Source organism: Erythrolamprus reginae, chromosome 1 (genome assembly GCF_031021105.1).
Source record: "Erythrolamprus reginae isolate rEryReg1 chromosome 1, rEryReg1.hap1, whole genome shotgun sequence".
In the NCBI taxonomy this organism is placed as follows: domain Eukaryota; kingdom Metazoa; phylum Chordata; class Lepidosauria; order Squamata; family Dipsadidae; genus Erythrolamprus; species Erythrolamprus reginae.
Window position 1 is genome coordinate 121,376,286 of NC_091950.1, and position 24,189 is coordinate 121,400,474.

The window sequence follows — 24,189 nt, forward strand, 5'->3', positions numbered from 1 at the left end:
AAACAGCCATTCTCTCTAAATTTTTAAACCCAAATAAACTTAGAAGTAATTTTTAAAAGCAATTAAAGAGGCATTAGCACTTGTACCAAAATGATAGCAACATATTAGTAACATAAACCCCAAATTTTCCTACATGTGTGTGATACCATGGCAGATGCATTGTAAAAGTAGAGCTTGTGCTGTTTTCATTGTTTGTTTCCCTTGTACCAATCAATCATCTTAATATTTAAGATGATTTTTCACCTTTCAGTTCAAGAAAGGGCCGACAACCAAATCTGGTTAGAATATAGAAAGAATATTCACTCTTCCAAAAAATTAAAAGGGGAAGTTATAGTCTCACTTAATGAAAACTATCTTTTCTTCATATCCTATTTTAATACTTCCAAATGCATCTCCACATTAATATAGCAGGTGATGTTTTTTTCTTGCTTACATTAAGTACCATTAACTGTTTTATTTTGGCATGTCAAACTCTTCTTAATGCATAGGAGAAAAAACTAAAAGCAAGTAAACTGATTTTTGTTGATACAGTAGGAAATTCCTATATTACTTAAAAAATATAGTGCACAGCAATTGCCTTGAGCTACCTATCATATTTACTAAAGTATAATGTTTATATCGGTCTATGCCCATGTGCTTAGAAATCAGTATAATTTTTAATGACTATCAATTAAAAGGGAATTGTATGGGTGGGTGATTGTTAATTAGAAACCTGTAATTCATTCTGCCTGAAAGGAAGAAAATATATAACAAGTCATCTTCATTTATAAATCAGACTGAATACATTTTAAAAACATAACTGATTCCAGGTTACCATTTTATTTCTTTTTTAAGCCATTATCTGTTAATTTGTTTTTTGCTCAGCTTGTTGCATGAATGTGGCCTATAAAAAAGTTGTAAATTTTAACAATCAGTAATCCAACTGCAACTTAATGAACAAGCTTTGCATATATGGCATGGATATTTCATGGACAAAATCTGCTGGAGACAGATTTCAGATGGCTATACTATAATTGATGCACATAGAATACATCAGTATGTGTTTTTTAGAATGCCTAACGTTTTAAGTGCTTATTTTATTTAAATAACTAAATAAATACCTCTGGCTAGGTTTATATAATGAAAAAAAATCAATAATTTCATAATTTCATTTGTTGTCATTGAGTACAATTATGGTTTTTAAAAATGACATGCTTTAAAGTTAAATATAACTTGGATTGTGACATTTAGTTTAACAAATCAAGTTTAAGGAAGCCTTAGTTCAATGGTGAGACTTGGTCAGAAATCAAGGCATTTTTTTTAATTAGAGCTAATTTACCTGGCAGCACTTCATCTTCAATATTCCATTTTTCATTTTTCATACTGCATAAATACTGTGCTGTTGTCCTTGGAAAACGATGGTAAGCAAAGCGGCAATACTTCTCTCGAATAAGTAAAGCTTTTGCTAAATTTCTGGCAGCTTGTTCATAATCATCAACTGTAACCTAAAGGGAGAAGTTATACAGTTAATAATTAAAAGTATAATCCTAATCCAAAATGAATGTACTTGGAAGTAAATTATGCTTCTCTTTGAAGCAATACATCTCTGCCAGACTACAGGGAAATCCCAATAGTCTCCTTGCCTGGTGTAAAGCTGCCGCGAGTCTGCGGAGAGAGGCGGCATACAAATCTAATAAATGAATGAATGAATGAATGAATGAATGAATAAATAAATAAATAAAACAAAAAATAAATAAATAAAGACAACCCACTAACCATTTTCCAAAGAAATGCCATAGTGTCATCATCTTCGCATAAGGGACAGTGCCCAAGAATGGCTTAAACTAAAAGTTCTGGAAGTGGTGTTTTCCCTAGCATCCCTCTTCAACACACTGTGCCTACACAATGTAAAGAGTGTTGATGGACTTCATAGACATAGCCTGAAATTATAAGCTCTGGATCAACAATATTGTGACTACAACCAGAATGGCACAACTTGCCACAGCCAACTCACAATCGTCAACTCGCTGCAGGACAATTCACCACAGCCAACTCACTGTGGGACAACTCACTGCAGAACAATTTATTTATTTATTTATTTTATTTATTATTTGGATTTGTATGCCGCCCCTCTCCGAAAACTCGGGGCGGCATACAAAATTTAACAATTTTATTTTAAAATAAAATTTAAAAATATTTTATTTTTCCCATTCTCGTTTCATTCTCTCTCTCCCTTCTTTAATTATTCTTTTTTTCTATTTCTTTAATGTTAGTGTGCCTCTTGTCCTGCAGTGAGTTGTCTTGCAACAAGCTGGCTATCATGAGTTCACCTGTAGTAAGTTGGCTGTGATGAGTTAGTTATGGCAAGTTGGCCATGGTCAGTTGACCGTAGTGAATTGTCATAGACCCGATTCCAACTAGTTGTTGTTGTTATTATTGTTGTTGTTGATGATGATGATGATGATGATGATGATGATGTATTAGTTCTGCTGTTTCCTATGGAATAATTCCGTCCCATTTCATCCCTGAACTCCTTCCCCATGTTCCACTTCTCTTTTGGCAGCAAGAGAGACCAGAACTTTTGCAGCCACCTTTTTTAAAAAAAAATGTTGATCAACCAATTAACTGAGTGTAAAATCCTGGCTTACAGCATTAGTGGACAGTATAAAGAAGGGGTGGGCAAAGTTGGCTCTTCCTATGACTTGTGGACTTCAGCTCCCAGACTCTCCTGAGCCAATCATGCTAGCTCAGGAATTCTGGGAGTTGAGGTCCACGTGTCATAGAAGAGACAACTTTGCCTACCCCTGGTATAAAGGCTCAGCTCTTGAAACCTCTGTAGGGATACACTTTACCCTAGCCCTAATGCTAACCCTATGCCTTTCTGTGTGGTCTCAAGTTATTCCTGACTTGTTGCTTCACCTTCTTACATGCTAAGAATATTTTATAATTCCTTTGCTCATCCTTACAGCTAACCAATTATCAAATTCCATTCATTTAGCAGCACTTGTCCATTGAGTAGATGGAAACTAAGAGACGCAAAAGGTCAAACTCTCTCTGCCAATTAGTGATTCATAGCCAAACACTTAACCAGTCAACTCAGTTTCAAAACATGCTTTCAAGTTAAATTGGTAAACAGTAGTACAGAAAATAAAAAAATAACATGCAGTGTATAAAGTAACCAATTTGTACCTGCCAGCCAGTGTATAAAGTAACCAATTTGTACCTGCCAGCCAATAAGTGTGCAGATATATAAATGGAACAACAAATAAATAAATTAAATATTGAATATTCATTTCAATCAGAGAATAGTTGTTAACTTTTTATGAAAATTCAGTGAAGTCACTTAAAAAAAATATTTAATGTATTTTTGTCTCTATTTTTCTTTTATGTTAGATTGTATTTTAATGTTTGTTTATGAAATTAAATGTTTGTAAAAAAAGAATGCTGCATATGAAAGTTGAATGAACACAGTGCAACACAGACATGTTGGAAACACATAAGGGTGCAACTGTGAGCAAATATTTATATCGGCATGATTTCATGCCAGCTCTGGAGTGAGAAAGCAGCTGTGTGCATGCGGCCTATATTATTCAAGAATGCAAGTGGGAGTCAGTTCATGGAATGTTCCTTCATTCAAAGAAATTCCCTGCTTATAAAAAGTTAGAAATGCTTCTCACTACAGTGGTCCCTCGACTTGCGCGTTCTCGATTAGCGCGAAACGCTGCAACGCGGTTTTTCAAAAAATATTATTTAAAAAATAAAATATTAAAATATTATTTTTAAAAAAAAAATTTTTTTTTAAAAATTTTTTTTTTATTCTGTTCCCTGAATGGAGACCGCCGGCCGCTCAATCGGGCCGGCAGGGAACAGAATGGAGCCTTCCGCGGCGGGGCTGGTAAGGGGGGGAGCCGAAGGGGGAGCCGAGCCCAGCCCCGTGGCATTCGCTTTCCTCCCGCCGGCAGCCGACTGATCGTGGGCTCCTTCGCAACCTCGGAGAGCTTCCTGGTTTTCGTGAGCTTTCATGCCCCGGAAGCTCTCCGAGGTTGCGAAGGAGCCCACAATCAGTCTCGGCTGCGGGTGGGAGGAAGGCGAATCCCCCGTGGGCTCCGTTACATTTTCCGCTGCCAGCCAGGCCATGCTGGCGGCAGCGGAACAATCGCTGGGTGGAAGGCGTGCTCGGCTCTGCCGCTCCAGCCGCTTTCGGCCGAGCCTCCCCGGCCAAGCAGCCAGGGAAGTCGAGCCAGGCGTGGCGGCGGCAGCGCTGCTTCTCCGGTCGCCCGGTCCTCTCCTGCCTCCTGCGCCGATGTTCCCCGCTGCGACGGAAGGCAGTCGCTTGGCTAGGGAGGCTCGGCCGAAAGCGGCTGGAGCGGCAGAGCCGAGCACGCCTTCCGCCCGGGAAGTCCTGCCCCTTCATCCCCACCCCTCGCCCCTGTGGTCGGCGGGGATGAAAGGGCAGGACTCCCTGGGTGGAAGGCGTGCTCGGCTCTGCCGCTCCAGCCGCTTTCGGCCGAGCCTCCCTAGCCAAGCGACTGCCTTCCGTCGCAGCGGGGAACATCGGCGCAGGAGGCAGGAGAGGACCGGGCGACCGGAGAAGCAGCGCTGCCGCCGCCACGCCTGGCTCGACTTCCCTGGCTGCTCGGCCGAAAGGGGCTGGAGCGGCAGAGCCGAGCATGCCTTCCGCCCGGGAAGTCCTGCCCCTTCATCCCCACCCCTCGCCCCTGTGGCCGGCTCATCCAGGGGGGCGTGTGTGGACTGGCAAGCGGCAAGCGGGAAGACCAAGGGAAGGTTCCTTCAGCCGCCCAACACCTGATCCGCTCCGCAGCGCGGCAGCAGCGAGGAGCCGAAGATGGGGTTTCCCCTTTGCCTTTACCCCATCTTCGGCTCCTCGCTGCTTCCGCGCTGCGGAGCAGATCAGCTGTTGGGCGGCTGAAGGAATCTTCCCTTGGTCTTCCCCACCGCCCACACGCAAACTCCACCATCTGCGCATGTGCGGCCATGAAAAAAATGGCGCACATGCGCAGATGGTGGTTTTACTTCCGCATCCAATATAACGCGGAAATCGGTTAGCGCGGGAGGTCTTGGAACGTAACCCCCGCGCTAACCGAGAGATCACTGTAATGCCTTTTGTGAAAATGTTGTACAGATGGGTATTTAATTATCCATCTTCTATCTGTAGTCTGGCTAAGATTTATCACTTCAGTGACAATAAGAGATAGAGATCAGATATTTAAATTTTAAATTAGATATGATTTAAAATATAACTTTGTAAAACAATGTGATTAAGACCTAAGCTAACTCAGTACAGTCATACCTCGTCTTACGAACCTAATTGGTTCCAGGGGGAGGTTCGTAAGACGAAAGGTTCATAAGACGAAACATTGTTTCCCATAGGAAACAATGTAAAGTCAATTAATCCGTGCAACCAAAAAAAACCCCCGACAAAAAACCGCTGCTGCCCGGCTCTCACCTTTTAAAACAGCCTGGGGGCTTCTCAGCGACCTCCCGAACGCCGAACGCCAAACCCGAACTTCCAGGTTCGGCGTTTGGGAGGCCGCCGAGAAGCCCCCAGGCTGTTTTAAAAGGTGACAGCCGGGCGGCGGGGCTTCCCAGCAGCCTCCGAACGCCGAACGCGGAAGTTCGGGTTTGGCGTTCGGCTTTGGGAGGCTGCTGGGAAGCCGCCCGGCTGTTTTAAAAGGTGACAGCCGGGCTGGGGGGCTTCCTAGCAGCCTCCCGAACCCCAAACTTTTGCCGAACTTCCGGGTTCGGGGTTCGGAAGGTTGCTGGGAAGCCCCCCAGCCCGGCTGTCACCTTTTAAAACAGCCGCGTGGCTTCCCAAAGCCTCCCGAACCATGAACCCAGAATTTTGGCAAAAGTTCGGGGTTCGGGAGGCTGCTGGGAAGCCCCCCAGCCCGGCTGTCACCTTTTAAAACAGCCGGGCGACTTCCCAGCAGCTTCCCGAAGCCGAACGCCAAACCCGAACTTCCGTATTCGGCGTTCGGAGGCTGCTGGGAAGCCCTCCAGCCCGGCTGTCACCTTTTAAAACAGCCGCGCGGCTTCCCAGCAGCCTCCGAACGGTTCAGAAAAAATTTGCCTCTTCTTACGAACTTTTTTCGTGTTACGAACGCCAAACCCGAACTTCCGGGTTCGGCGGCGGCTGGGAAGCCCCGCTGCCCGGCTGTCACCTTTTAAAACAGCCGGGGGGCTTCCCAGCAGCCTCCCGAACACCGAACCCGGAAGTTCGGGTTTGGCGTTAGTAACACGAAAAAAGTTCGTAAGAAGAGGCAAATTTTTTCTGAACCCCGGGTTCGTATCTCGAGTTGTTCGTAAGACGAAGGGTTTGTATCTTGAGGTACCACTGTATATGCAAAACACATTTCCAGAGCTTTGGCTATAATTAATGGTTCAATAAATTATATCAGGTCTAGGCTTCTATCTGATTTCTGAGAATTTGTTATAAAGGATCTTTGCAGTATAATGAACACTGTTAATTCATATCAACACATCATACAAGTGAAGATGTAATTTATTTATTTAATTGGATTGGTATGCCGCCCCCTCCGAGGACTCAGGGCGGCTCACAGCATATACAAAAACAGGACAATATAAATCCAATTAATACTACATTTAAAAACAACCCTTAAATTCAGTTAAAAAAGTAAAACCTATCAAACCAATCATTCAACACTAATATCCTATTAGTTATCCGAAGCTGGGGGCCTCTGGACATTTCCCACAAAGTTATCTAGTTATTTTGACTCCAACTTCATACCTATTCATATTCCTAGTAATAATATCCTGTAAATGGAACGAGGCCAATATATGTCACTATGGAAAGTATGGTTGGGCTTCCTATTTTAGGTAGTGTCTAGTCATGTTGTTTAGCAGTACATGCTACCAGTTGAGGATTAACATGAAGAAGAGAGTGAAGATAAAGGTTGTCTTTAACTACTACAGGAATCCCAGGGGACAAATTGTGTACTCCAAATGTATCATTTGGAATACTGTATTTCTATAGTAATATATTTTATCTTTATTCACTGCAACAAAGCTATTGACCACAACAAAATTCCCATGGCTGCTTAAATAATTCTACACAAGCATAAGCATCATAAAATATTAATTTAATTTCATATTATATATACAATATTTAATTTATAAGAAAAAATCATTGCCATCATCTGTCTGTTTGCTTACCCCAGCACAGTAATCCCCACTAATTGTCACTCTTTGAAATTCTGGAACATCGTATGTCCCTTGAATGGGTTGAAAGGCACCTGGAACAACTGGAGTAGGCGGAGACACAGCGGGGGTAGCTGATGGAGGCTTCCAGTCTTGCAATGGAATTTGTAATGACAAGGACTGGGATCGAATCATCTTGAAACTTTTCTTCCTAGACATACATAACCCACAATATAAAGTCAACAAGATATCAATTTAAGGCAACAAATAAGTCACTTTGCTTTGGAGATCTTTTAAAGAATAGTACACACATTTCTTTATTCAAAAGGTTTTTTTTTCTATTTCATGAATCCATTATGTTACTTCTGGATTGTAAAATTTGGTATTATACAGACTCTGCAAAGGTGTTAGACAAATGGTCTGTTGAGACTTCAGTATAAATGCTTCATTTTACAATGTTTATCAAATGAGAAATATTTATAAGCTTGTTTCAAGAAGTCATTTTCCCCACATTAAAAAGCAGTAATTTTGTTTAATTAACTTGCTAAATATTTTAACAGAAGGGAACATAACTGGAAGGGACCATTTAACTGATAATGTGATTCCCATAAACATCTTTTGTATTTATGTCTCAACCATCTATTTACAGCTGTTCATTGATTACGTGTCCTCTATTTCTGGTGTGAAGACAGAAGACAGAAAAGCATAGGCACAACAAGTATGAACTTCAACAATAGCCAAAGGGTGATCAATTTTTTAAAAAAACGTAATGTACCTTTACGAAACAGGTTTCTGCGGGGAATAAACTTGGGTTTTAGGTAGGCTCATACTTGCACACAAATTGTATAAGTAGTAGGATCAATCGGACTCCTAATCCACTCTCTTTCTAGATTTTCTGTATAAGTTGATTTCATTTCTAAATGGCATTTCCTACCTTCAGTTTAACTGAACAAACCAGAGGTGGGTGGCACTGAATTCATATAAATAAGAATTCACAGAAAAAAGAAGAAGGCAACCGAGATCAAGGTGGAGAAACTCAGTTACCGTGGCAATGGATGTACTGTTGAAAAAATCTGAAAGTCCAGTGTAAGGAGAGGTCATCATGGAGAAAATGTATTTATAGGATTTGCAACTTGGTGGGACATTTATGAGACAATAAAGATTAACAAAAAGACTAAAATCATATAAAAGCCAATGGCAGGATTAGAGAGGGACAACACTTCATATTATAATTGATGGTATCAAACAACTGTTCTTAGTCAATCTCAAATCTCTTTACTAAAAATTATTTTATCCCCTCAAACCTACCTTTTGGTAGTTTCCAAAGACTGCTGTTCTGCCAATTCCTTCTGAAGTTCTCTTTCTTTGGCCTCTTGTTGCCCGATAGGACAATCTTCAGGCACAGTGAAAAGTGACAAGGCATCTTTGCTATCTTCTTCTCGAAGAACCTTGGCAAAAACCTTTTCAGCCAAGATCCGCACTGACTCGTCAACTTCAGACATGTTTAACTTTGGGAATTGTCTGGGCATCTCTGCTATAAAAAACACAGAATGTGTTAATTCTGCTATTCCTTTTATTAATAAATAAAACGTAATAAATTCACACCACTCTAATAATTTACAAAAAGCACATTTTTACCTTAAATTATTCCATCTTATAGTCATCCTAGCAAGCTTTTCTCATGTGGATAAACCAATTTTAAAGACTAGGTGAGCTTCAAATATTCCTGCGCGATATGTGTGAAAGATTTTCTAATGAAATGTTTTCTTTTCATTTTCCATATTCATTATTTCTTAGTCTTAAATGTATTAGGTGCAATTCAAAAAGCCTCTGCAGTTATGTAAAAAGGATGAATGCCTGTTTGTATGATCTGCTTATCTAGATCTGGGAGGTGTTAGCGTGTCATGTGACTATCTTAGGTCCAAAAGAGGCCTCCATTTGGGACTAAGGTAACCCTGCTTACCAGAAGCTTAAGTGTTCCCTCTTGACACTTAGACAAATTCAAAGCCTTAAAAAGTCCCTGGGAAAATGTGTCCCTTCTGTGAACTCTGACTTAGTCTGCTATGATCTTTATTCTTCCCCTGAAACCACAAAGAGGATGGGAAAAGGTCTGAGACAAGTAGACGTGGATAACCCCTCCCAATGCTCCCTTCCATGCCCAAACACTGAATGATGGTGCCAACATTGATTGTACTAGTGTGAACTGGTAAAACACAACAGGAAATTGCAGCAGGCAGCAGTGCTGGAAAAGTAAGCAATTTAAAACTGTCTCATTTCTCCCCACCCCTGTACTGTTTGCGTACTGTGTGTGAAAGTGGGGGAGGAGGAGGAAATGAGAATGAATATTGACTAGAGAGGACATGACTAAATTAACAATGTTGTAGAATAATAATCAGCATGTGATTAAATTTAAGAAAACAATTGACAAGGGGGCGTGGCCAACTTTGCAGCATGCTCTGCGGGAGACCCTGAATCCCAGCAGCTTGGGCACCTAGAACCGGACCAGAACCAGATTAGAACTGCCCTGGTGGGGCGGTGAAGAAGAGAGATACTGGTTAGTGGTCTGGGGTGACTTGCAACCCCCCCCAGGGAGCTGGCATCAGCCTCTTGACCAGCAGCTGTGGAGGACAATTCTGTCGCTACTGGCTGGGACGACCACGACTGGAACAATTGGAATAGGGAGATCATGGATTGCCTGGATGATAAGATCTAAGTATTGGTTCAGGAGAGATGTGAAGAAATGTTGAAGCTGGGTGAGTGTTTGGCTGATTTAAAGATAAAAAGAAGAAATTAAAAAAGAGACGGAAAGATATCCCAGAATGGAGCTAGCGACTATCTAGCAACTGGAAATACCATAGAGATAGTTAAATGGACAGAGTTTAAAAGCCCAAGAAGTTTGAGGATGGACTTGGAAGAAGATAAAGAGACTGAAAAAGAATAAAGAATTTGAACAAAATATCCCATATGTGGATTTAAAATGTTTAGAAGAATTTTGAGAAATAATTGATTAATTGTGTGGGAAATCTGGTAAAGCCATCTGCTGATTGGAAGAAATATTGCAACAACTTGTGGAAAGATAGAGAAAAAGGAAAATTGGTTGACATGGTGGGGATTAACTTTGTTTACAAGAAAAGATAACCTTGAAACTTTGAGAATCTGAAAGGAGTTTATGCTATGCTATGGTGTTTGATCCTGACTTATCATGGGAAGGAAAATAATAAAACTGTGAACTAGAATGGAATACAGTGGTACCTCTACTTAAGAACTTAATTCGTTCTGGCACCAGGTTCTTAAGTAGAAAAGTTTGTTAAGTAGAAGCAATTTTTCCCATAGAAATCAATGTAAAAGCAAATAATGCGTGCAAACCCATTAGGAAAGAAATAAAAGCTTGGAATTTGGGTGGGAGGAGGAGGAAGAAGAAGAGGAGGAGGACAGTTGCTGCTGAATCAAGAAGGTGAGGTGAGGGGAATCAAAAAAATCCAAAACTTTAAGGCTTAAAAAAAAAGAGGTGGCGAGGAGGAGCACGCAGGGGAAATGGCAGGAAACTGGCCGGGCCTTCGTGCCGCTCTCAAATTTCCTGGGAAATTTTTCTGAGTTCGGGAAAGTAGAAAATGGTTCTTAAGAAGAGGCAAAAAAAAATTGAACACCCGGTTCTTATCTAGAAAAGTTCTTAAGTAGTGGCGTTCTTAAGTAGAGGTACTACTGTATATTAAAAGTGGATACCAGAATACTGAAACATAAAGAGACTATATGGACTTAACCCTTAATTAAGAGATATTTAAAGATGGAAGAGTTTGCCTACGTAAAATTAATTGGCTTATTAAAATATATTCATGAAGATAATTGCTCTTGGAAATTAGAGGTAATAAGAAAGCAGAAATGAAGATGGAATGTACAGAACATTCAGAACCTATAGTGTTGGAAAATAAAAATAAGGAATAAGAAAAGTATATTGAAGGGGAAAAAACTGATAAAAAAACAGATAGATGATTACACTGGGACAAGAAAAGAGTAGAAATGGGGGACTGTATCACCCCAAAAGAATCAATCAAAAGAAGAGGAGGTAATAATAATAAGAGATTAGGCCGAATTGTGAAGAGAGTTCCAAAAATAACATATTTAAAAGGAAGAAAAATAATTCAGAAAAAAGAATTTGTACATATAAAAGTAAACGGAAGAAAAGGAAAAAATTAAGAGGAGAAGGGAAAAACTCACAAGGAAGAGGAATTTTTGAGAGACTAAAGGAGAATGGATGAAGAGGCAAAGTTAATGGAATGGAAAAGGGGTGATAAGATACAGTGGTACCTCTACCTAACAACGCTTCTACTTACAAACTTTTCTAGATAAGAACTGGGTGTTCAAGATTTTTTTGCCTCTTATCAAGAACCATTTTCCACTTACAAACCCGAGCCTCTGAAACTGTAACTGGAAAAGGCAGGGAGAAGCCTCCATGGGGCCTCTCTTGGAATCTCCTGGGAGGAAACAGGGCCTCCACCCTCCCAGTGGTTTCCCCAATCGCACACATTATTTGCTTTTGCATTGATTCCTATGGGAAAAATTGATTCTTCTTACAAACTTTTCTACTTAAGAACCTGGTCACGGAATGAATTAAGTTTATAAGTAGAGGTACCACTGTATGTTAATAGTCTCATTTGCATCAATGTTATTAACTGTGTATAAATTATGGCTGGGATCGACAAACCCAGGCGCCTGGTCGCCAGTGGCGCCTAGAAAATGTTGTCTGGCGCCTAGAAAATGTTGCCTGCTGTACTGTATGTATACAGTATATTTTTCCCGCCTTGTGTTTACGCCCAGAAATGGTACATCTTGGCTTCCGTAGCTCCGCCCATCAACCTCGGAGCGAGCTGCTTTCCCAGCGTCCCCTGCGCTTGCGTGCATCTCTCCCTCCCCCCCTTGCCTCCATTCCGCCTCCTACTCCAGTGATGGCGAACCTATGACACGCGTGTCAGCACTGACACGCGTAGCCATTTTTGGTGACACGCGGCTGCTCCCGAATCTCCCCTCCACTCTGCTGCTGAGCTTCTGGCGGTGGCAAGGAAGAAAGCCAGGGGGCGGGGAGGAAAGCACTCTATGGCAGAGCAGCAGCAGTTCCTCTCCCTGAAGGCAAGAAATTGGCCAATTGCAGGCCCACTTTCTTCCCCGCCCCCTGGCTTTCCTCCTCCTCTTCCTCCAGACGCTCAGCTGCAGACCGTCTTGGTCCCTCCAGTGCCGCTTTTTTGCTTCTTCGCGCGGCCGAAACGTGGGGCGGAGTAGGCGGCGGCTGCTTCAGGCCTGCCCCCGAGCTGAGCTTCCTTTGGCTTCCTTCAAGGTAAAACTGCAAAGCTCACCTGCTGCCTCGAAGGAAGCCAAAGGAAACTCAGCTCAATGAGGATCGGCTGTTGGTCTCTTCAAGTTGCTGCCGCCCACTGCGGAGATCCCTTCGCCCGAACAGAGGCGGCGGCGGCGGGTTCAAGGGACCAACAGCCAGTCCTTTTTGGGGCTGCGTTGTTGCAGCGTCTGAGGCCGCCGCCTCCGCCTCCAGGCGAAGGGATCTCCGCAGTGGGCGACAGCGGCAGGTTTAAGGGACCAACAGCCGGTCCTTTTCGGGGCTGCGTTGTTGCAGCCTCCGAGGCCGCCCACCGAGGAGATCCCTTCGCCTGGAGGCGGAGGCAGCGGCGGCCTCAGATGCTGCAACAACGCAGCCTCGAAAAGGACCGGCTGTTGGTCCCTTGAACCCCCCCCCCCCGCCGCCTCTGTTCGGGCGCCCCCCCCCCGCCCAGGAAAGAGTTGCACATTTGAAAAGCGCACTGCTTTCCCGTAAAGCCGGCTTTCCTGGCTGGCACAGGGCTTTCCCGGGCAGCTGGCTTGAGCCTTGTGCCGGTTAGCAAAGCCGTCTGCCCGCCGGAGACGTGGAGAGAAAGAAGGGAAAAAGAGGGAGGGAAAGAGGAGAGGAAAGAAGGAGGGAAGGGAGAGAAAAGTGAACGAGAGGGAGAGAGAAAGGGAGGAAGAGGGGAAGGAAGGAAGAGATAAAGGAGAAGAGGAAGAGGAAAAATGAGAGGAGGAGGAAGAGGAGGAAAAGGAGAGGAAGAGGAGCAAAAGGAGAGGAGGAAGAGAAGGAGGAGGAGAAAGAAAAGGAGAAGGAAGAGGAAAAATGAAAGGAGGAAGAGGAGGAAAAGGAGAGAAGGAGGAGAAAAAAAGCAGGAGAGGAAGAGTAGGAGAAAAAGAAGAGGAGGAGAAAAAGGAGAGGAGGAGGAAGAGAAGGAGGAAGAGAAGGAGGAGGAGAAAGAAAAGGAGAAGAGGAAGAGGAAAAATGAGAGGAGGAGGAAGAGGAGGAAAAGGAGAGGAGGAGGAAGAGAAGGAGGAGGAGAAAGAAAAGCAGGAGAGGAAGAGTAGGAGAAGAGTAGGAGAGAGGGAGAGGGAGGGGAAGAGGGGAAGGAAGGAAGAGAGAAAGAGAAAAAAGTGGAAGGAAGTGAGAAGGAAAGAAAGGAAGAGAGAGAGGGAGAGAGAGCGAGCAAGAAAGAAAGAAAGAGTGAGAGATGAGAGAGGAAGGAAGAGAGTGAGAGAGAGTGAGAGTGTTTTTTTCTCAAGGTGACACACCACCTGAGTTATGCTCGGTTTTTTGGCGAATTTTGACACACCAAGCTCAAAAGGTTGCCCATCACTGTCCTACTCGAACCCCTTCACTCCCCCCCACCGCACACAGACGCTCCGATCTTGGCCGCTCACCCGCCTTCGGAGAGAAGCGGAAGCCCCTCCCCTCTAAAATCTAAAATCTAAAATCTCCCCTCTAAAATCACAAGGCATGTTCATGGCCACAAAACGCAAAGTGAAAAACACTAGAATGTTGCCTAAAATCTAAAATATCAAAATATAATATTTATTATCTTTAAAAGTAAAATGTTGTTTATAACGTTTGTAATGTTTTTTTTGTTAAATTAAAAACCAAGTTTGCTTAAAAAAAATTCTGGCTCCTAAATTTTTTGGCTGGCTCCTAGATTCTGAACAACTTTGTCGACCCCTGAATTATGGTATAAGGTTTTTATAGAATAATGGTAAATGATGATATAATTATGAATAGTGAATAGTGATAATGTAAGCTATATTATTAAAAAATGCAATGGCTATTTCAGTATTTCAATGCTTCATTGTTTCCACAGTCAATAAAATATTTATGTAATTAAATATTTAACGGCATAAAGTATACTTAGTTTTCCTGATTTTGCACCAATATGTAGTAAAAACCAGGACACAGCACAAAATCCATTAGAGTACTTAAAAGGTAGTGTAGTCAAGGCTGTTTAAGCTAGGATCAGAGACCCAAGGTTGAAAAACTGAGTGGGCATGTTGGCCCATTCAAAGTATATGTCTCCAAGACATACAAGCCAAAAATTGCAATTAACAAAAAGTTGCATGCTAATATCTTAACCTGCAGTTCTGTACAATTCTTGAATTACATCTCAGATTTACCACTTTGGTAAAGTCATTAAATATTGATCTATTCTGATACATAATAAAGAAGCAAAGCATTTAAACTTTCATATTTCTTTACAAGAAGCCTAATGTATTTTATTTCCTTTTTCTTATCTCTATAAAAAGTTTCCAATAGCACTCATTCAAAGTAATATCTTGTGGTAAGCAACAAACAATGCAAGGTTTAAGTACAATCCTTTGTTCTATATAGAATTATACACACATATTCTGTTTACTAGGTAAACAGAAATGTCATTACACAGGTAGATATTTCATTGCTGTAGTGATAACAGATGTGTATGAGTATGTACATACATACATATGTACTCCCAATGCTATAACTCGGGCTTATCTGATAGCTAAAAATATAAGAAGCTGGTATTGCTGAGCTGCACTTCATTACACCCAAAAACATGCAAATAATTTTTCCAAGATTAAATTTGGTGAACACTAAGAAATTCAAGAGATTAACCTAGCTGGAACAAAATTGAATTTGTTGGTGGGTGGTAGTCCCAGGAAACAGAACTAGGATAAGGATGTAGCATGAGTTAAAATACATGTACTGAAAATCAAGATTTAAATACATTAGATAGGAGATTTTGAAAAAAGAGGGATGATTATGATGGGTAAGAGCTAGAGAAACATTTTAATCTGTTATGTAATGGTAACAGAAGTAGCCACTTAGGGAAGGATTTAGAAGGTGGATGGGAACTGGGAAGGAAGGAGATAAAGGGGAAAGAGTAGAGAAAGAGTAGGAGAAAGGAGGAGGAAGGAGAAGGGTATGTTTGTAGAAAGAAGGAGAAGGAGTATGAAAGTAGGTAGCAGAGGCAGAATAGATAGAAAAAGGGAAGCGGAGAGAAGAAAGATGGATACAGGTGAAATAATACAAAGCACACCTGGAACGTGATCTAGTTTATTGTATTTGAAAAATGATATGTGTATATTAAGATGTATTTGAAGGCATATGAAGTTGTATGTTGAACACAGAGAAACATTAAAAAAAACTTTGGGGAGAAATTCAGGAGATGCTGTGATGTGCAGTGCTCCTGAACCACCAAAGATGGGCTAAATCCGATGATGTCACTGCATCTGCTTCCTCCTATAAACGCTTACCAAATTCACGGTCAGCAAAGTATAATCTTCAAAACGGGAATGCAAGGGAGTTGCTTACTAACAGTGGGGGGGGGGGACACAAATGAAAGCCAAGATGCCGGGAGAGCCCTAAAATAGTGGGGTAAAACTTAACTGCTGCGGTTTTTGAAACAGACTTTTTCCCCCTCTTGTCCTTTTAAGAAACTATGCCTGCATATATGTTTGGCTGTAAGCCGCCCTGAGTCCTTTGGCAGTGGGACGGCATATATAACTCCAAATAATATATAAGTAAATAAATATGCTTTATTTTTTACCTCCCCCCTTCCCCATTTTCAAAGTTAAACTAAATAGCTGGTTCTCCCTTTTGTAATCTCTTCGGGGTCGGCTCGCTCCTCTCCCCTTTCCAGACGCCGAGAGACCATTTATCGAGCGAGATATATACTAGGGCTTGAATATTTTATATTACAAGCCATTAAAGGGTGGGGAGGAGTAGGGAAGATGAAGTACAGAGAGAGCGCGGGGAGAGCAACCGAGAGAGCGCAGCCAAGCGATGGGAGCCTCAGCCCCGGGAAGGGGATTCCCGTCCCACCGACCCACCCCGGTCCGGCTGAGGAGTTCTGCAGGTGCTCGAGCCTGGAGGTTTCCATCCGTCCCGGGTTCAACGGCGTGGCCGCAGCCCGTTCCCGCCCTTTCCCTCCATCAAGCTTTGCGCTTTTTAAGCCCGACCGCCTACTTTTCAAAGCAGCGACGCGGGGACTTACCCAGCGTCCCAGCAGGAGCAGTCATGGTGGAGCTCGGGGCGAACCGGGTTGCTTTCTGGCTGCCGGGCGAGGAGGTTTCGCGCGAGCCGGCCGGCCTGCTGTGGAAAGGAGGCAGAAGGGGGAGGAGCCGCCGCGGTCAGAAGCTGCCGCATACATCTCGCCCGGGTGCCGCAGCTGCCGCGGCCGGCTTTAAAAAAAGCGTTACCAGTTGGCCTGAGGAAGAACGACCACCTCCCGCTGCAACCCCTCCCCCGACCCTTTTTTTTCTTCCAAGGGCTTCTTGGCAACAAACCAAGATACTGTAGGTCTCCTATGCAAATTTTTGAGAGTCTTTCTGGATGCGGGAGGGGCGCGTCCCAAGCACCGCCGTATGGACACAGCGAAGATGCGCGCGCGCTCCGCTGAAGGACGTGCGTGCGACCCCCTTATACGATACTCCCCACCTCACCCGACCCCAAACGCTGCGAGGGTTTAAGCCCGTGCCTCAGCTTTCCTCCTTGTCCGCGCTACCTTGTTTCCCTCCCTCGGTCGCCCTTCGTGGCTCTGCCCGGCTGGACCGCCTCTGCCGGCATTGAAAGTCCACCAAGCCCTGCTTTCTCCCTCCCTCCCTCCCTCCCTCTCTCTCCCTTCCTCTCTCTATCTTTTCCTCCAGGGTCACCAAGCGCGGCGTGACAAACGTACCGCAGCCTCTAACCTGAGCCGACAGTGCCTTCAGCGGTTTTTCTCTCTCAGGCAATGTCTCTCGTGGATATGGAAGAGGAGGAGGAGGAGATGGCGGGGTCGACTTTCCCTGCGACCGCCAGCCGGAGCTCTTCTCCGTTGTTTGGAAGAGGAAACTTCGAAAGCGGAGGGGTCGCCTCAGGGGAAGCCGGCTCGTTCCCCACTGGTGGAAAAAGGCGAAAGGGAGCGCTGGGGCGCGGCAGCAGTGACACTTCCTGCAAGGAAAAGGAACCTTGGCCAAGGCGTAGGGCGCCTCCTGGCTGGAGTTATAAAGCGCCAGCCCGGCTGCAGCTGATCGCCGGGAGGCCAGGCTTGGTTGCGGGCCTCGCGGCGGCCCTTGAATGACAACGCCGGCCGGCCGGCCATAGGAAAGCTTCCCTTTCACGCGAGATGCAGGGAAGGGAAAAGGTGTGGCGGGTGGGTGTGTTGTGTCTGAACTAAAAGGGGCTCTCGGTAAGGGAAGTCTTCAGGAATCTGAGGCATCTTCTTGCCACAATAAAGTGGTGACTGCAGTACAACAAGCCCATTCACAAGTTGCTTAAAGAAACATTAGGGGGAAAAGAAGAAACAGTGATGGATATCCCAAAAGGTGTTTCTTTTTTCAAGAGGCAACATGACTTTTGTGGTTTTTCTTTGAAGACGTTTCACTTCTTATCCAAGGAGCTTCTTCAGCTCTGACTGGATGATCAGAACAGAAGAAGCCTCTTGAATCAGAAGGAAACTAATTTAAAGAAAAACCAAAAAAGTCTGGTTGCCTCTTGAAAAAAAGCACCTTTGGGACAACCATGACCTGGATGACTGAGAATCTCCATAGGCATTGAGGAAGGGAAGCTATGCAGCCATTTGCATCTCTCCAGATGAAATCAGGTGGCATTTAACATTGTGCCACTATGCTGGGATGGTCCATTATGCTCCATCGCTGTAAATGTCTGTGAAGATGCTCAGTTTCTTCAATTCAGAGCTGAAGCAGCTTCTTGAATGAGAAGCAAAATGTCTTCAAAGAAAAACCAGAAAGTCCAGTTGCCTCTTGAAAATCTACTTTTGGGTCTTCCCTCCCTCGAAAACAGTGGAATTTACACCTGGCTCTTTCGGGTGCCTGATATAGATGTTGTGCCCCAGGGCTGTTGCCTTGAGGAAGGAGGTCGAGATCAACAAGATTAATATGAATGCAGGAAGTCCTCAACTTACAACCCCAATTGAGCCCAACGTTTCTGTTGTTAGGTGAGATATTTGTTAAGTGAGTTTTGTCCCATTTTATGACCTTTCTTAACACAGTTGTTAAGTGAATCACTGCAGTTGATAAGTTAGTAATACAGTTGTTAAGTAAATCTGGCTTCCCCATTGACTAGGTGGCAAAAGGCGATCACATGACTTATACAGCAATGGTCATCAATATGGACCAGTTGCCAAGCCCAATTGGACTTGCTGCATTTAAGAATTGTTTTCAAGGTTGTCCCATATTTTTCTACAGGGGCTTCTGTCTTTTTTATTTTATTGAAAACATTTAAGAAGATAAAGGTGGATTAACTACATAGCACCTTTGCATTGGTAAAAATGCAGGCTGCTTCACTTTAAGCAGACTTAGTCCAAATATTTCCTACTTAGAAATAAAGTACAATTTCCAACCGGTGGTGGGATTCAAAAATTTTATTACTGATTCTGAGGGCATGGTGGGTGTGGCATGGCTTGGTGGGGGTGGCAAGGGAAGGTTACTGCAAAATCTCCATTTTCTCCAAATTAGCTGGGACTCTGGAGGCAGAGGATAGATAGGGGCGGGGCCAGTCAGAGGCAATACATTTAGTGGTTCTCTGAACTACTCAAAATTTCAGCTACCAGTTCTCCAGAACTGATCAGAACCTGCTAAAACCCACATCTGCTTCCAACTCCATGGAAGAAAGCCACAGACAAGATATTGTGATCTAAGATAAAAAAGAAAGAAAGAATGTATTCATTGTATTCTTATGTAAATTGCATCCCAATGGACCAAAAGTTCTTTAAAAGGCTGTGAGATCCTGAATAATTACATTATTAAAATAAAACTTAATGTGAAAATATCTGGGCAAAATGGATATATCTGATTCAGTAAGATTAATGTATTCGTTGTAAGTTATTGTTTTTGCTCAGGCTGTATTTCATCCTAGCTAATTTATCTCTCTCCTCAATCAGTTCCAAAGAAATATATTCATTTCTTTATTGCTTTATTTCAGTACCTCTTTATGCCAAAGGGACTTCTCCATGCTAAGTTGAAAAAATAAATTAATTAATCAATGTAATTGCTCACTGAATATGTAAAATAAATCTTGTAGGAACAGTGACGGGATTGCCACACATTAGAACAGAAACAGCAAACGTGAGACTTACTGGAGTCACAGATCACTTTAACAGATAGTGTGATTTGTTTTGTTTTGATTTAATGTGATATATTAATACAATCGTTATTTACCGTATTTTTTGGAGTACAGTAGTACCTCTAGATACGAGTTGCTCCACATGCGAGTATTCCAAGTTACGAGCCAGGACGCGAGCAAAATTTCTGTTCGACACCCGAGCTCAAATTTCGGGATACGAGCCGAACTTCCACTAGATGGTGCAAGAATCTCCTTGCTTCCGGTTATCTTGGCGCGAAAAACAAAGTCTAAAGGCATTCTTTGAGATGCGAGTTGATCGACTTACGAGCTCGGGTCTGGAACGAATTAAACTCGTATGTCGAGGTACCACTGTATAAGATCAACGTTTTTCCCTGAGGCTGAAAATTTTGGTCCATTTTGTGCGGTGCAGGAAGCAAAATTTCATGACTGTGTGTGTGTGTGAGAGACGTTTTTGTAATTTCTTGCTTCCGCACACGCAAAATTGCCAAAATCCTTTGTGCTGCACATCCACATCATGCAGTGCAGGAAACAAAATCTCGTGAGGGGATGCGCATGTGTGAGAATTTTTGCATGTGTGGAAACAAAAAATCGCCAAAATCTCATGCAGCACACATTCTCCCATGAAATTTTGCTTCATGCGTAGAAGCAAAATCTTGCCGGGACACCCGCGCCCACCCGATGGTCATCTGGAGCTGTGAGGGCATGGCCGGTTTTATTACCGGTGCGTAATGTGGCCCATATCAGCTAGCAACCCAATACTGCTTTTGATTGTCCTTGTGTAGATTCTGGCTCCTCCCTGTCTCCCGAGGTTATTTTCACAACCCATTACACCTTTTCTCTACATTAAAAAACCTCAAATGTCTCAATCTTTCCTCAAGGGAAGCTGCTCCATCCCCAGGTCTCTTATTATTTTACTATAGCTGACTTCCTCTGAACCATATCTTCTCTAGCTGATCTATATCCTCTGGCTGGGGAATTCTGGGAGTTGAAGTCCAGATATCTTCAAGTTGTTAAGGTTGGGAAACATTGCTCTAGCTGATCTATATCCTCCTATCTGGATAACTCATGCATCTAACAAATATTACTCAATAGGCACCATGCTCTCTACTTCTGATAGGTCATAAACTTTATATAAACAGGTCATAATTTACATAAGAATTGTAGACCAATTGTAGTCCCAAGCAGTGTAAACTAGGCTACATTTCTCATGTCACATTTCTTCAAAACATGTATGGCTCTGTGTGCATTTTAATCAAAACATTTATTTTTTTTGTCATTGTCCTCAGAGAGGGATGGCATATAAATCCAATAAATAAATAAAATTTGTCATGACCTTAATAATAATAGGTAAACAGAACCTATGTAAGGGATGAAATCTGTTCAACCACATAGATTTTAGATTATTGGATTTAAATCTCAGAGATTTCCTTTTATTTACTATTATTTATTTCCAGAATTTGAAGAAAGGAAGAAAGAAAAATAAAACAAGCTCCATTTTTACACCAAATAGCCCTTGTATGAAAAGCTTCTCCACTGCCCTTTCCAGAAGTGGGTCCCTCCTTGTTTGGACTGGTTCACCTGAACCAGTAGCAAACTGCTGGTGATGTCACAATGACGTCATGGAACGGGATCAGTCAATGCTGCTCCGCGGGTGCCACCATCTTTATTTTCGGATTCTTTTTTATTTTGTTAGGGGGAATTTTTTCCATTTTTTTTTCTTCTGCACATGTGCAGATGCCGAGTTTCCAGCACTGTGCAAGCGTTGCCATCTCTTTTTTTGGTAATTTTTTGGGGGGGGTTTCTTTACAGTTTCCATATACTGTATACATAAATACATATAACCTCAAAGCATATCAATAATATACATAGTTATATATTTTTATCCAATTGATCATGAATCAATTGTTATCTTGTTTTTGGCTTTGAGGGGAGGAATTTTCTGATTTTTTTTGTACTGTGCAAAAGCATGTGCGCACCCACAGTGGGTGGGAGGAAGCGAACCTGCAATGAGGTAAGTTAGAACCCACCTCTGTTCAGTAAAAAAAAACCTACAAATGCAAGATTTTCTTAGTTTTGCAAAAGGTGTTGTCAGCTTTTCTTTTTCTTACAATTGCAAATGGGCAAACCACCAAAATCAGCACGTCAAATAAGGTAAGTTCTTAATCACAGTGCTTTGGATCGCTACTTGTCTGCTAAAGTAATTTGCAACCGAGGAAGTGTAAACATGCTTTCCTCTACTTACTCAGTTCTATCCGCAAACTGCTTTCTCAAGTCCTAATGCCAGAAGAAGTAAAAACAGTTAAGTCAGCTTCCCACTCTGGAGGGAGGCTTGCATTATTTCCTATGAGAATATTTGCTGTGCCAATTCAACATCCACCTGAAACCTCTCTAATCCCATGAGACTGTGTGTTCAAGACCTTCTCTGCCTCAGCTGCAATGTCTTTGAAGCTGCAGGAAACTTATAAATAACAAAACATGCTGCAGTATGGATGTGGCTTGATTCATTCTCCTAATTGCAGGAACACTCATTGTATTGATCTTATTGTTTCCTGGTCTTCAGATCTTTCCAGAGGCAAGATGGCTTGAAGCTGTTTCAGTTTCCCACTCCCTTTTAAGAATGACTGGGATTTTTTAAGCTTGTTTTTGTTATGTCCCTAGCAACAGTAGGGGGAGCTATTTGGAGGGAACAGTGTTGCGTTCCCATTGGTTGGTTGCTGAGTATAAATAACCTGTCAAGTTGTGGTAATTCTTGTTCTGCATTAATGTTAAATAAAGTTGAGTTGTACCTGCTTCAGCTGTCTGCTCGGTCACTACACTGGCGACGAGGTAATCCACACCCACACGCTCAACCAGCACCACATTCCTGTGAACAAACGCTGGGTAATTAACGATGTCTACGCAAATAGTTTTTCCCCCTTTCAACCCTCAAGGGGAGTCCTGGGAGGCATATCTTGTTCGTTTTGAGTGCTTTCTCATTTCTAATGACTATAAAAACCTTTCTGGTGATCGTAAACGTGCGTATTTTTTAAGTTTTTGCGGGACTGAAATGCTGGAAACCTCCCTCTCCCTTTTTGCCCCTCGTTCTATTCATGATGTTCCCTGGGAGGAATTCCTCACCACGCTTCAAAATCATTATGCCCCCCCCCCCGCCTTCTCGAAGTGCTAGGCGCTATCTGTTCTATCATAGGAACCAGGCAGAGGGAGAGACAATCAGTTTGTGGCTGCCCTCCGTCGCGCGGCTATGTCTTGTGAATTTCAGGATTTGGATGATTATTTGTTGGATCGCTTAATTTATGGAGTCAGAGACACCCGCCTGCGCCGCCGCCTATTGACTATGACAGATTTAACATTTTCGGCTGCATTAAAGGAGGCCCGGGCTGTGGAAATGTCCACTCAATCTTTGGCTGACATGGAAATACCGCCTGTCACAGCTGCCACGCATAGCACAGTCGTATCACCTTCATTACCAGCAGACATTGAGTCTAGTTTGAAGCAGGAGGAGGAAGAAGTGAACAGGCTGTCCAGTTTAACAAAAAATAGGCAAGTACCGCAGGGAGAGTCCCGCGCCGCCGCAGGTTCGCGTAGTACTTGCGGGGGGGGTGGCGGTGACCACCCCCGAGCCACTTGCGGTTTCCGGGATGCTTATTGCCGCCGCTGCGGCAGGCAAGGGCATATTGCTCGAGTGTGCCGTTCCTGGAGGAATTCCTCCAACTTCCAGTCATTTCCTGGTCGGGAATCGTGGCCTCCGCAGCAGAGAGGGTGGCAAAGGGAGTCGTCTGGTCGCCGAGAGTTCTACAACACCATCAGGGATTCGTCACGTGAGTTCTGCAACACCATCAGGGATTCGTCAACCGTCCCGCCAATCACTGATTTGCATACCCGGTCGGAGTCAGAGCTGCAGAGGGAGTTGTTGCCTGCTACAAAGATCACAGTGTTCATGCGAGTGGGGGGGTCTTTGTGCCCAATGGAGATCGACACGGGATCGTCGGTTTCTCTGATGTCCTGGAGCACCATAAAACGACTTTTTCCCCGTTTGTCAAAGGGGCGTTTGGGGCCGTGTCCACTGTTTCTGAAGGACTACCAAGGTCGCTTGATTCCTACTGTAGGAAAGGGTTATTTTCCGGTCCATTACAAGTCTTTTTGTGGGCGGTTGCCCCTCATAATAGTAGATGGCCCTTTGACAAGTCTGTTAGGCCTGGACTGGTTCTCAGCGTTGGGGTTTACCATTATGGGTGTAAATGTTGTCACTGATGGTTCCATGTCCCAGCAATTAGCCCAGGAGCTCCCCTCAGTTTTTGATGGCACCTTGGGGAAGTATACAGGTACCCCAGTGTCACTGGCTGTTGACCCTTTGGTTCCACCAGTGCGTCTGAAGCCTCGCCGTGTGCCGCTGGCTATTAAGGGTAAAGTAGACACTGAACTTGATCGACTAATCAGCTTAGGAATACTGGAACCGGTGGACCAAGCCAAGTGGGAAACACCTTTGGTCATGGCTATAAAATCTGATGGGTCAGTACGTTTATGTGGGGATTATAAGTGTACTGTTAATAGGGCACTCGCACACCACTCGTATCCAGTGCCTGTGGTGGCACACTTGCTACATTCATTGGAGGGGGGCA

At 43.4% G+C, this 24,189-nt stretch overlaps 1 protein-coding gene across 4 annotated transcripts in view; it reads right to left on the bottom strand.

The window, feature by feature from the left end:
* The window catches only part of AMPD3 (adenosine monophosphate deaminase 3), a 55,376-nt gene extending 37,832 nt beyond the window's left edge, over positions 1 to 17,544 (bottom strand). The window contains exons 1-5 of one of the 4 annotated variants that reach the window (XM_070763267.1): positions 17,163 to 17,544; positions 16,482 to 16,579; positions 8,467 to 8,692; positions 7,174 to 7,369; positions 1,319 to 1,484 (exon numbers count right to left, since the gene is read on the bottom strand). In XM_070763267.1, coding sequence (XP_070619368.1) covers positions 1,319 to 1,484; positions 7,174 to 7,369; positions 8,467 to 8,692; positions 16,482 to 16,506 — 613 coding nt within the window. In that variant the 5' untranslated portion in view covers positions 16,507 to 16,579; positions 17,163 to 17,544. The remainder of the gene's footprint in view (positions 1 to 1,318; positions 1,485 to 7,173; positions 7,370 to 8,466; positions 8,693 to 16,481; positions 16,580 to 17,162) is intronic. The other 3 variants (XM_070763275.1, XM_070763295.1, XM_070763286.1) reach the window with 3 other exon arrangements.
* Between the last annotated feature and the right edge of the window lie 6,645 nt (positions 17,545 to 24,189).